A 14,088-nucleotide genomic window follows, 5' to 3' on the forward strand; every position below is an offset into this window, starting at 1 on the left:
CAAGCTGCTGTGGAGGTGGTCCTCTGGGAAAATTGTGTGTGTGGGAGAGCAGAGTTTCATATTCTGCAAGCACATTAGGTTTGTTTTCAGATTTTGTGTCAAGGCTTCTAGAGCCATGGATAGGCACCTTCTCTGTTTAACAACAGAGCCCAGAATATACACCCAAAAAAAACCCCAAAACAAAGACTTGCTTCTACCTTTCATGCTAAACAGACATGTAGTCTTACTATGATTCTAGATGAGTCCTCTCGTGACCCAGACTTGTTTGACAGATCATATGCAGGAAACCATAGACTCACTCACTAGGCAGTCTCAGTTCAGACTTTAACCTGTGGAAGCATTCGATTTATGACTGGGAAGGGGCACTACCCTATCTCCACAGAGTTGTTAGTGACAGGAAAGCATATTGTGAACAGAAAGGAAAGCACTGAGCTGATCCAACCTCCCAAGCAGAGCACTAATTGAGTTGAACTTACTAAAAAGCTATCTAAAAAGCTTATGGTTCCTCACAAAGTAATGTAAGGAAGGCTTTTCTTTTTTCCTTTTCTTTATTTTTTTAAAGCAGAATTTTACAAATGGAGAATGGAAGAGAGCAGGTAATTCTCTAAGGATAACTGGCATCACAGAAGATAAAATTAAACTCAGGCCACCCTTGTCCCAAGCTAGGTCCTACAGCCAGTGAAGTGTCCCTTAACGGATGTTTTATAATCCTTTCCTCTAAACATTTAAGTGTATTTAATTCAGATCACAGTACACTTTTTCTAAAGGATTCCACTGTATACAGAAGGATTATCCCTAGTAACACAGTCCCAGATGTTTCATCTTTCCCCCCACCCCCTGCCCCTTTATAGGATAATTGTTACTAACTTACTAAATTTTGTAACTTTAAAAGGCAGTAACTTTTTCTTTATGGATATTCAATACGTCTACTTCTACCATTACAAGTGCAAACAGGAAAAAAACCCCAGGCAGAGAGTTTGATCTCAGTTAATGCCATATCCCGGCCTGCATAGCAGTCAGTAACTAATGACTCAGAGAAAGATGGAAGTAACCTACAAACATGTGTCTAAATATAAGCTTCTAATTTCTAGTCAAGAAGTAACCCTGAAGCATAAATGTGCAATTTGGTTTTACTGTCTTTTCAGTCACTGTTTTACTCTGGATGGAGGAAGATACTTTTCCATTTGGTTGTAGCTGGTTAAGGGAACAAACTTGCTTGTTTGAACTTGCAGATTACTGGATGAGAATACAAATCCACCTGAGAAGTGTAAATTGCAGGGTTCATGGAGGTAACAATTATGATGAACTTCAGGATTTTTTTCTCTGGGGAATGGCTGAAATGCACCAACACCACAGCTGGGCCTTGCTGAAAGCAACCTATGAGAGTAATATAAAATCTGTTGATAACTCTTGAAGCCACAGCTGAATTCTATTTAAACTCCCACCAATTTGGTTCACCAACTACACAAACATTGCCATAGATGTACAGGTTAAACACTTCCCACCCATTACTCAGGTGAGCCTTCCCACCTCCCATACCACTGGGGGGGTCAAAGACCACCTACATTTGTAAACATAAAATAAGCAAAAAAATTTTAAAAGGGACTGAAGCAGGGAAAGAACCAAGACTTCAGTAATTCCATCTGGAGAGTGCCCACAGACACTGCTGCACTGGCACTCCTAATGGGTAATAAACTTCTCCACAGAAAGAAAGAGTAGTCAGGGCAAGCAGAAATGTCTTAGACACAAAAAGCATAATATAAAACTATACTCTGAGTAAAGAATATTTTCAGTGTGACAGTCAACAACAGTTAATCTTTAATACAGAACTAATGTAAGAGGCTTGTGTTTCTCTGTTACTAAGGTGATGAAAAGAACTGTAGAAGCAGCTGTTTTCATTCTAACGTTAAGGACAGCAGTAAAAATTAAGAAAGAATCTATCAGTCACATGGAATGTTTGTCTCGACCACAAATGCAAACTTGAAGAAATACTAGAGGAATAGATATTTAATTTTACACACAACTTTAAAGCATTGTTGCTGCTAGTAGTGACTCCATTTCTAGCTTTGGTTGTATCAGAATATTTGCATATAAAATCAAGAATATTCAGCTGCTTCCCCAGGACACAACAGTATTTCAAATTTCATCAATCTTCCAGTTGCACACAATTAAAGGTATTAAAACTCCAATTTGCTTGTATACTGGCAGACCAAGAGTCACATTTCTGCCTCCACCTGAGCTGGTAGTCAGACGCACCACGTTGCAGAGAATTCTTTTAATTTCAGACAGTCAACATTAACTATCAAACTGGCATGAGATTTGAGAAAGACAAAACTTCAGAAGTTAATTTTAACATGCATTTAGTAGCATTCTCACTTTGACACCGAATTCCACATGGTTTAGGTGTGATTTATAATGATTATGGAATTAAACCTACAGCACAGGAATTCAGCTGGAGGTTCCTGTGAACCTGAACCTATTTTAGCCTTGCAAGCCCTCAGCATTCCTGTTGTAGCAGCAAAGCAGTAACTTGGCCAGCACAGAGGGAGCAGAGGCAGAATCAAGCCTGCACAGAAGTTGAGGTAATAATGCAGAGTACACATGCCACAGAGAATAACCCTAAAAACACCAAAACATACACTCCAGCTACAGGCTGCCAAAGCCACAGACAGCTTTCATATCTACTAAAAGCCTAGAGTACTCAGGGTCTGAAGAACATAGCAGCAGTAATTGTTAAAGGACATAATTTACTCCAAAATTCACATGAAAGTCATTTTAACCTTCTTTTGGACAAGGGAGATTACTAGAGCCTTAAAGAGTATAACAACTTTACCATTCCTGGCTTAGTTACACAAATTTGTTTAAATGAAGGAGACTTTTTAAAGCATTCATCATACTAACAAAGAGTAAGTTGTCAGTGTGTCCTTACACTGCAAAAATAATTCATTAAGAAACCCAAATGTTCCTATTGGTTTATCTAAAAATTAAACAAGATCCTAAAAAGCAAGAGTAATTTATTTTTGTGCTTTATACAATTGGATTGGATTAGAACACAGTAAGTATTGAAACATTTGGTACCTGTAAACATGGCATGGAAGTAGGGGCTGCAGGCGGCTAGCACAACTCTATGCGCTGCAATTTCCATGTCTTCAGCTACTATCGTCACATCACACAGCAAGTTTTGACTATTTAGAAATATCAGAGAAGGCAATTTCACATAAGTGGACTACAACAGAAAAGCATATCACACACAATTTCTTTTCCCATGCCCTCAAGAGAGGCCAGCAGACAAAGCACTGTTTTTAAATGCTTTACACAACCACATGGCTATTAATCAGATTACAGATGGTGCTTGGGTACACAGAACTTTCTAAAAATCAAACAACTGAATTGTGACTTCTTGCATAGAAGTTTTCTGCATTGAATAACCAAAATCTGTGTTAGCCCAATTTATAAACCTTCTCACCAGAAGTCTGCGCCTCTTTGAATAACTGTGACAGAAAAAAAGAATTTGATATACACAAATACTAAAAAATTGAGGTAAGAAATAAGACTTTACAGATAACAAAGAATCCAGACTTCGGTTGTGATGCCTGTGTCACAGTACACTGGAAGCTCATGCCTACTTAACTGTTCAAAATCACTACTCAACCATCTCTATATTTACTGTTTTCCAAGCCTTTTTCATACACAGCCCATGCATACAATAGCAATTATTTTTTCCACTCTGACCAGTTTAGAATTTATTATGGTTAACTTCATATCTTGCCTGATGTTTTATCTTCATTACATCCATTTGCATTCCTGTCCTTTGCGACTGTAATACGTATTTCCTCCATCTTCTGTTGCAATAAAATAACATCTCATTTATAATCATTCCTAATACAGATGTTTCCAATGCAGTTTACAGCTATTGGATATACCTCTTCCAGTTAAACCCACCACACCATGTACTCTTTATAATCCAATTTTCTAGATGGAAAGAGGAGGGGGGGAAAAAACAACAACAAAAAACCCAACAAACACACCACAGCACCAAAAGGCTGCAATTTCCCAGTATCTAAACAGCCACAGTTGCCTTTTATTTCCTTCTTCTGTCCCTGTAGAAGGAGCATACAATCCATAAAACTCAGAACCAAGGCAACAAAGGGAAGAGGGGAAAGTACAATTTAACAGAATATACTCCTTAGGGTCGGAGCTAGAGCTGTACATCAATCCAGTGATCTCTAGTCTCAGTACTTTTGAAAAGATAAATTTTTACCTTTCCTGAATATCTACTGCAGTTAAGAGTGCAGACTTTCTGATAGTTTGCAACTATCGCACAGAGCTGTAGCAAAGACTGGGGGTGAGCAGTTCCATTTTGCTCTGACAGAGCGAGAGCTCTCAGTCAAACTGCTCAGATATTCACCTCAGTCCAAAGAAAACTCCACAATCTCTCAAACTCTGCAAATACTCCAATTTCTTTGAGCGCAACCTCCAGTAAGATGGCCTCATGGAGGTCACACACCAAAAATTTTGGTGGCCACAACTAACCTTTGGGGCCATGTTGCAATCCTGGCATTAGAATGGTTTCCCCCTTTCAGCTCTTAATACCTACAGCAACTATCTAAATCTCCTAAGTTTTGTCTGCAATATGGCTATTATCAAAAAAGATGTGTAAGGTAATGACCATATCCAGATGAAACACACAATTCAGAGGAGCTTGAAAACAACCATTACATTTATTATACAAAAAGTGAAACAGAAAGCTGCACATAAGAGGTCATCAGATACTCATCTTTTTCAGACACCTGCACTTACCCTGACAACATGAGCAAAAGATTTTATACTTAGCTGCACAGAAATACCAAAGATAACAATGAAGCCAGAAGCAACAGGATTACATCAATGTGGAACTCCAGATAATTAATTACATTACGCATATATAGACATAGTAACTTAGAGGTAGTCCAGATGTATCTCTAGTCTGGAACTGCATTAGGTGAATGAACATGCTCTGCATTACTACAAAGCTGACAAGCTAAATAAGCTACTAAATAAACAAGCTTATAAACTTATTCATGTACTCTGCCACAAGCATCCTGTGGCTTCCACAGCAACTCAGCACCTTTATTTCTTGAGGACAGAACAATTTATTTTAGAAAAGCTGGCATTCTGAAGTACACATTATTGTACTAATTTGCTTGTATACAGTGACTGAATGAACAGAGCCATGGGGGGTACACCATCTTGGTAAAGGAAATGAGAAAACTGGGGGGGCAAAAAAGTATAGATTTAAGAACAGTAACTGTTCACCAGCTTGCAGGTTATTCTTCATTGGTTTATATAGAGAAAGGTCATTACCCACATCTTCAAAAGAATTTATTAAAGTATCATTTGTAAGAATGAGGATTTTAACAAATATAGGTAAGGTCAAATTCCATTGTGATAAAAGCAAATTATAATGAAGAAGAAAGATAGGCATCAGAGGGTAATTTCTTCATATGTCAAGAACTAATTAGCTATCCTAATGATCTCTCTGACTCAGTGTTGAGGTGATGGTGAGTAATGAAATGACAAAAACTACCAAGGACAAAATTACTCAAATTTGTCAAAATTACAAGGCACAGAAAAACCCTCTTATGAGCTAATAGAACCAGGCAACTTGACAGCAGCCCATTTCTGGGCTCACACTTGAGCACTCCAAAATAAATGTATTTTAGATGCTTAAGTAGATGATTTCTTCACTAGTTATCCACTTTCTAGAGAGTATATTTGCCTCTGGCAAACACCTGCTTGTGCTACTAATGAAAAGAACTGAGACAGAAACCACCTTAAAAATGTAGTCAAATAAAATCAAAAATATCATTTACTTGACTAATGTTAGGTCTTCATTTAGAGTAATGAAGTCTGAAACATTTCTAAAATATTTCAGTTTATTATTTCAAACAAATAAATGCAAATATTAATGTTTATAATCTTATCTAATTAGCACTTACCATTTTAAAAGCTGTACCCAGCTTAAACAGTAAACATTGCTGCATCAACTACCTTATTTAATAAAAACTACAGTTAAGGTTTGCATAGAACTGCTCCTGTTCCAACTTTAACTATTTATACATGTAAGAAATTGCTTCTACAGCAATTCAAATTTAAGTAACCATGGAAACTAAAGTATATTCTGAAAATAATCCACAGCCTTCAACAATGCACTCTGGAAGACCACATCTCTTTTACTCGCGACACAAGAAAATGCAAGTTAACGTTTCTGACTTCTGAAACTGTTGTAAGATTCATTGTGGGAAACTGTTTCTTCATCTGAACTCTTGCTCATCCTTCAGAAGTCATGGCTACTGGCTCTAGCTAGGCTCTATTACACTCCATGCAACACAGAATCTGGTTACCAGGATCCTTGAAAAAGCCAAGGACGTAAGTAAGGTGAAGCAACAAGTATCAGTCCTTCCAGGATAAGATAACTAGGCTGTTAACATACTAGAAAAATAGTCTCTGCTCTTATCCCATTGTTCTCAGACTATGGAAGACTTTGAGCTGGTTTTAAGTCATTTATAGTCAGCATATGATTTTCTCCAGCGTTCCAGTACAGTACAAACTGTCACAGCCAGATAAATGCATTGATCTGATCACAGTATCTATCATAGTATTCAAGATTTACCCATACAGAACAGCAAAGATCAAAGGCAGAGGCATATTTTAATAGGTATCAGTTGCTGTCTTTTTTTCAGGTAAAGCCTCTCCAGTTTTTAATCTTATATGGGAAATAACAAAGGACTACAGGATTTTCACACCCTCTGGTACTGTCTATGCTACAGAAGTGGTTTATTTATTTAATTTCTCCATTGTTGCTGTTAGTTATAAAACTGAATTACTGTCAGTGATAGTTACGAGTCCTAATTACCAGAGCTCAGTTGTGAGCTCTAATTACCAGCTGTCACAGTTTTCAACACCATCTCACCTACTCATATGTAGAAAATAAATCACTATGGGTGCTAAGAAAGGCATCAGCACCAGTCTCTCAGTTTTGCTGAACTGATGGTAGTATCACTCAAGGTTTTACAGAACTTTACTGAGAAAAGTGACTTTGAATATTTGATTTTGAAATTAATCAATTTCTCCCCATGGGCAAGAGAAATATAACTAAGTAAAGAAAGTATACTATCAGTTGGTTTACATTTGTTAGACTGTGACCTATGTCTCCAGACTAGAAAATTTTAACATCTTTCCAGTTTGCAGCCTACCACAAAAAAAAAAAAAAAAAAAAAAAAATCAACAACAGGCATACAAAGAACCTTAAGCTCAACTAAAGAGTTACTTTTCATCTATCCAGGATCAACTCTATAAAAGGCAGGATCAGTAACTGTAACTCCTTAAATACAACCCCTAAGTGTTTTTCAAGTCTCATAAACCTACTTTTGATTAACTTATGAGGGGCAAAAACATACTGCACACATTGCAGCTATCATCACATAACTAACATTCAGCTATCACTTCACTGGATATTTAATCCTTTGCATCAGCTACACTTCTGGAATTGCATGTTCTTAATACACAAACTATTATTAACAACTTAATAAATGCAAATGAAAGTGAAAACATATTATGAACTCCAGGCAGATGTATACAGTGAAGTAATACCTTCTTAATTCATTCATAACTTTAAAAGCTTTCTTCATGTGCCATGGATTTACTGTAACAGGACAGTGAATTTCGGTGTTATCATCTTTCAGATCCAAGGGCTTCTGATGGCAAAGTTTGGTACATCTGGAAAGCAAGAGAAAAAAAAAAAAGGAAGAGAGTTAGTTTTTCTGTCTAATCTCCAGTTCTGTCACTCTTATTTTCCCCATCTTCAGCTTGGGAAGGAAGAGAAGATTTGCACCTCGACTTATTCTTCACTCCAGGCAATTTTGGCTTCTCCATTACTAACAGTGTGGAGGAGTAGGTAGAATTCCCAAGGAAGCAGTAAGTTAGTGACCAACACCCGTGAGGTTGACAGAGGCACTCAGGGCTAACAATAATCTCCAGTAAGGAAAACATGAAGATGATCCCCTAGAATATTTCCAGTAAGTCCTGAAGTGACGGGAGAAGTAGAGGTTCGGGAACTTTTAGCCCGGTGCCTGGACAGATCGATGGCAGAACTCAGCATCCATCACCCTGGTCTCTCAATGTCTTCACCACCTGCAAGACAAGAGCCACTCTCTGCCCGTCCAGCAGGACCTCCCTTCTTGGTTCATGCAGTTCCCAGTTCATCTCTGACAGGAAGACCACATGATGACTACTGTAATTGTCCAGGCTTTCCCCAGCAGCAGCATGAGACATAGGTGAGTATGAGAAAAAACTAGGTAGTTTTGCAGATCCACTCAGTGTTTTGAAAAGCAGAAGTGACCAACCTCTTAATTTTTCTTACTCTCAAAAACCCACCCAAAATAGCAAGAGAACAACTTTGTAGTGTGAAAAATCATTAGCTCTATCTACAATTATCTCTTTCTATAAGAAATACCCAAATTCTACAGACACTAACTTCTGCAGAAAAATGATTATGTACACTCCTCAGTCATTAGGACTGTCCAAACAGCAAGCGTATTTTTCATGCCAAGCCAAGCCAATGAGTTTTGTGTTTACAATCACAGCGTTATTCTTACAAGGCAAATTACACTGTTGTAGTACTTAGAAAATGCTTAGCATCTGTGATGTTTTCACACGCACTATTGTAACCCTATTTCTGAACCTCTGATCTGGAAATAAGCAAAGTCACTGAAGTCACTCAGGGGGGCAACTGATCCTGGTACATCAGAGATCTGATTTCAAGTGAAAACTCAATTTTAGTTGCTTTAGCTAAGAATAGTCAAATTGAACACATGCACTGACTCCCATAATTCCATCCTCTCTTCTACCATACCTAAAACTTTTTACTTGGGCATGTCTGAAGAAGCTTCAAAGAAAAATGCAATGATAATTTAACATTTTAACCTAGAACTCTATATTCTGTGCACTAAAACAACAACAAAGCAAAGTAGTTGGCTCTACTTCTCATGATTCCAAAACTAGCTACAAAATTTTGGAGCAAAACAGCACAAAACTGCATCAAGCAATAAAGGAATAGAAAAAGTCTCTGTAAGTCTCCGGCTAACAAAGTAGGGTCCATCTACAGAACTCAAACCACTACCAACTTACTACACTGTACCATGTAACTGCTATGAATTAAAAGTTTCATGCTCAAATTTGAAAATGATACAGTTCACTACTGAAAGGGGCCAAGTAACAGACAGCAATTTTGCATCAAGCAGAAAAAAAAAAATCAAGTTTCATGTTATAAAGCACATACACATGCTGCTGTATGAAGGTAGAAAAAAAGACATTCTACTTAGCAAACTCCTTTAAACTGAATAGTACTCTTCTAAATTATGTGACATATGTAGTGATCAGCTTAAAAAAAAATATATACACAAATCAGTCACTTCAGGAAACAATCAAAGCACCAAAGACTAACTGTGAAGAAGAGACACAGCTTTCAATTCTACCACTGACTTATCAAGTCCAAGATAAGAACACTTCTCCTATGGCACCTTTTTACATCCCAAAGCAACGCATCGGATACTGATGTGTACATATCTGCATACACATACAGACTACATACCCATCACAAACAGATATTCAAGAAAAAAAAGTGGTCAGAGTTGCCCATAAAGAAGTGCCAAGCAACTTGGACAGATGGAGGAACTCCTATGAAGTGTAAATTCATTTGCTGAAGTTTCATTAGTTTGTCAGAAAGGATGACTTTATTTTAAGGTAATGAAGCCTACAAAACTGTCAGTTATATGCCTTCTGTTTTGAGAACTGCTAGTCTGCTTGAAGTTACTGGAATCTCCCTTACCATTTCACCAGTTGGGTCAAAGCTGTCTGCAACTGGTTCCCTTGGGTTTGTTCTCAAGAGCCTCACCCACAGCCTACCTGAAAACTACCTCCTGAAGGCGCAGGATGAAGCTACGCTGACCTGGAGCATGTGAAAGAGTGGATGAACCCAACTGAAGCGCAGCTGGAAATACGTGGCTTGCATAGCGCACTGCTACTGAAAAAGATGCTTAACTAAATAACCAGAAAACCGGGAGTGTGATGAGCATGACTGCTGAGTCAAACAGGGAGTAATTTGGGACCACATATGGAGGAAGCAGAAGGAGTGAGGGGGAGGAGGGGAGGAAAAAAAAGCAGCCTGTCCCCGCAAGCGGGAAGGCGGCGGGGCGGGGGTGCCGGCAGCCCTGCCCGCCCACCCGCGGGGCGCCCGGCGCCCGCTCCCCCGCGGCCCAGCCCCACGCCCACCCCGGCACCCGACGCCCCGCCGACGCGGGCACCGCAGCGGGCGGCAGCGGCGCGACCGGGCGCTTCAAACCACCGGCCGGCCGCGCTGGCCCCGGGAGCCCCGGCCCGCCGGGCACCAGACACCAGCTCCGCCAGTGGGTCGCCGACACGACCCCTTCCCGCCAGTGCAGCCGCGCGCCGCCGCGGCCGGGCCTGGGTCCCCCCCCGCCCGCGGGCACCGCTCCCTCCCGGTGCCGAGGGGGCCGGGGAGGGCCGGCCGCGCCACGGGGCGGGGGGGCTGCGGAGCGCCGCGGCAGCTCAGCTCGCTGCTCCGCGGCCAGGCCCGGCCGCGCATCCCCCCAGCACCACACAGCGCTCCGCACCGTCGTCCCGGCGGGCTCCGGGAGCCCGGCAGCCTCCCCGCCCGCCCCGCCGCCGCACTCACACGGGCGGCAGCAGCATCTCCATCGCGGTTCCGCTCGGGCTTCCTCCGTGCAACGCGGGCGCGGCGCGCTGCCGCCAGCACCATGCCAGCCGCCACTGCCCCCGCCGCGGGGTGCCGGCTGCGCCCGCCCGGCGGAGCCCCCGCTACCCGCCGGGAGCCGCCGGCGCTGCCCACTTCCGGGTTCCCGCCCGCGCGAGGGCGGCGGCGGCGGCGACGGGACGCTGCGCGCAGGCGCGGCGGTGGCGGCGGGGGGCGCCCGGCCCGGCCCGGCCCCTGAGAGGCGCGGTCGCCCCGCAGGCGATGCCGGCGGCCCCGGTCCCCGAGGCGAGCAGGCTGCCCCACGCCGGAGCCTCCCGTCCCGGGAGCTTTAGGAAGAGGAGGATGAGGCGCCGCTGCCCTCTGCCTGAAGCAGCGTGAGTCGCTGCCCGGTGCCCCTCTTGGTCCCAGGACACCCGGTGCGCGTCCCCCCCGCCTCCCAGGAGAGCGGTGGCTCAGGGCAGGGCCGGAGCGCCCCCCCCGCCCCCCCGCCCGCCGCGCTGCCCTGCGCAGGGACACGGCCCACGGAGCGCCCAGGTCAGGGTGTCCTCAGCACCGCGGGGAGGGCTGGGGGTACTCGCGTGGGGACACGCACCTGCTCGAGGCCCTGGAGCCAGGACTCATTGCTTTCAGAACAACAAAAAAAAAAATGGTCACAGGTCTTCTCCGTGAGAAGATGCGCCCCCAGCCCCACGGCCATGGAGGGGCGCCCACAGCTTCGCCCCGGCCGGCCGGCGCCGGCCTGACACCAGCTCCAGCAGCGGCCAAAGGGAAGCGCAGAAGGGCCTCGGCGCGGAGGAGAGGGGCGTTGCCGCTGCCTCCCGCGACCCGCTGCGGCTCGTCCGCTTTTATTCGATCCGGCCCAGCGGAAGAAGAGCGGCGGTGCCGCTCGGAACGGCTGCCCTCCCGTCTTTAGTCATACAATCGCAAACGCCGCTGACGTTGAGCATTAAGTACTTGAGTTGTGTTTTAATGTTTGCTTAAGTAGCCTCTGTGATGCAGAATGGCAAAAAGAAACACGAACAGGACAGGGATCTATTTCAAACACGTGTCTTTGTAAGCGACACTAATTCAAGCAGTAATGAAGAATACTACATACAGCAGCTTCTGACTTGGGGTGTTCGAGAAGAATTTACTGTACTTAAACCTCTGCGAGTTACTTCTAAATCTTAGAAGATTGTGTAGTAGAAGATGCGTTTAGCCAGCTAAACGCAATTCAGGTATTTAAGTCTGACAGTGTCTGTAAAAAGAAAGGGCTTCTTCACTGGAGTATGGGATTTTATATTGACAAAGTAACTCTCAAACTAATAAATCTGTCACTGACCAACACTTTTTCTAAGGGTGGGAGGAGTTTGAGGACAGCACATTTTAAGTAGAGGGCAAACCAGAAAACGGCAGGTGTGTTTTGGGTGAAGAATATTACAGATGGATACATAAAGCCTTCACCAACGTTTCTAATAAAATCACAGGTTATTAAAACTAAATATATTTTAATTTGTTATTTTCATGTTTGCTAATCTAATAATATTCCTCACTTGGAAAATGTCTTTTTAGTTTCTCAGTTTACCAATCCTCTTTCACTCCACTGTGATGTTTGATCTGGAAACACTTCAAAATTTTTTCAGTGGGTTTCCACTGGAGGTTTTTCTAAATAAAATAATCACAATTGTCAGTGCCTGTTTTTACAAAGTCTGCACTTCATAACTACTAAATTTCTCTTCTCGAGAGACAACTAGATTTGCCTCTGGGTTGTATTGGAGAAGACATGGTACTTGTTAAAGATTTGAAGGATGCAACAAAACCTGCTTGCAGGGCAGTCTGCTCCAAAGGAGCCAGCTAGCAAAAATGCGCTCTGAAATGGAGGTTTAAAATTCAGCTGGCTCTGCGTGGCATAGCGTCAGCGAGTTCTGAGTTCATAAGCAGGTCTGGCCTGGGTAGCTAGAGTTGCTGATGACTGTCACATCATGCTGTCAGGTTTCTGTACCCTAGAGTGAACTCCTGTACGTGTTACTTTGTAAGACAAGGATCCTAGCTTTTACTGATCCATAAGACCTGAGTGAATCCTACTAGTAATTAGACTGATGTGTTCAAGGGTCCAGATTAGACTATAAAGTCACTGTAAACTTGTCCAGAAGCTGATGAGGGTTTTTGTACACCACAGGCGTATAGATCCTGCAAGCACATAGGCAGCTGCAGATTCTGCCCCTTGTTAACACCGTCAGAACTATTTAATAATGTTCATTCTTAAATGAACACTAAGCATTTTCGACCTGTGACTTCTTTTCTTGCAGCATTGTTTTGGCTTTTGAGCCAAATGTTTAATGTTAGTTGAAGTAACTTCTGTGATGCAGAATATCAAAAAGAAACACAAATAGGGCAGGGTTCTATTTTTTGTTCTAAAATTATGTCTTTGTACTTTAGTAACGCTGAAAGGAATCATGAACAGCTGAAACAAAAATGACTGCATCCAAACTACAGTGTGTGGTTATGGTAAAACAACTTATATATCTAACCATGAGAAAACACATCCTTTAAATACAATGTTTGGATTTTTATGGGATTCTGCTTGATCCAATACCTCTTCTTAGAAAAGAACTTTTAGAGAAAAAAGTTATTTATATATGTGTGTGGGTGTATATATGTAGTTTTGAAAGGAAATAGCCTATGTTTCTTAACTGTGATGAAACAGCTGCCATTTTTGTTTATGCTGCAGCAATTCAAATCACTGCATTTACCAAGGAAATTCCATAACATGTTTAGGACTGCCCCTGTAACAACTGTTGGTCCTTTCCCACGTGTTTTAGAGAGTTCCAAGGGATGCTGCCAACCCTTACTTATGATTGCACGGTTCTTTGGATATATTGACACTAGAAGTACTTTACTGATACAGAAATCCTGGTGCTGTACATCAGTGAAGTACAACCACTGAAAATGAAGCTATGCCAGCAAAGCTCTGCTTTCTAGCAAGACTAGCAAGTTCCTCAAGTTACACAGACCTACAAATGGAATAAACAATCCTGGTAAAAGTCAATGTAACTGCATGCATGCATACATGGTGTTTTATAAACATCTAGGATCACGCACCATGCTGACGTGGTCATGTTAGAAGAAATCTCTATTAGGTTTAGCCACAGAGACCACTGAAATAAGTTCTTACTAGAATTTTTAATTGACAAACACAGGACCTCTCCAAAAAGGACAAAAAATACATTTGTAAAAATATTTACGATATTAGAAGTCATAGCTTGTTATTGATTTGGGCAGAATGCTTATGAGAAGATGCTGCTTAGGCTGGGATTTTTTTCATGAGAAAAGAA

General features: G+C 42.2%; 1 protein-coding gene across 11 annotated transcripts in view; it reads right to left on the bottom strand.

The window, feature by feature from the left end:
• The window catches only part of KLHL2 (kelch like family member 2), a 62,930-nt gene extending 51,998 nt beyond the window's left edge, over positions 1 to 10,932 (bottom strand). For 2 of the 11 annotated variants that reach the window (XM_074822883.1, XM_074822882.1), the window contains exons 1-3: positions 7,874 to 8,107; positions 7,633 to 7,758; positions 3,079 to 3,185 (exon numbers count right to left, since the gene is read on the bottom strand). In XM_074822883.1, coding sequence (XP_074678984.1) covers positions 3,079 to 3,185; positions 7,633 to 7,758; positions 7,874 to 8,031 — 391 coding nt within the window. In that variant the 5' untranslated portion in view covers positions 8,032 to 8,107. Of the gene's footprint in view, positions 1 to 1,258; positions 1,378 to 3,078; positions 3,186 to 3,769; positions 3,843 to 7,632; positions 7,759 to 7,873; positions 8,114 to 10,735 lie in introns of those variants that run through there. The other 9 variants (XM_074822891.1, XM_074822890.1, XM_074822885.1 and 6 more) reach the window with 9 other exon arrangements.
• Positions 10,933 to 14,088: the final 3,156 nt, after the last annotated feature.

Source organism: Strix aluco, chromosome 4 (assembly GCF_031877795.1).
Source record: "Strix aluco isolate bStrAlu1 chromosome 4, bStrAlu1.hap1, whole genome shotgun sequence".
In the NCBI taxonomy this organism is placed as follows: Eukaryota; Metazoa; Chordata; class Aves; order Strigiformes; family Strigidae; genus Strix; species Strix aluco.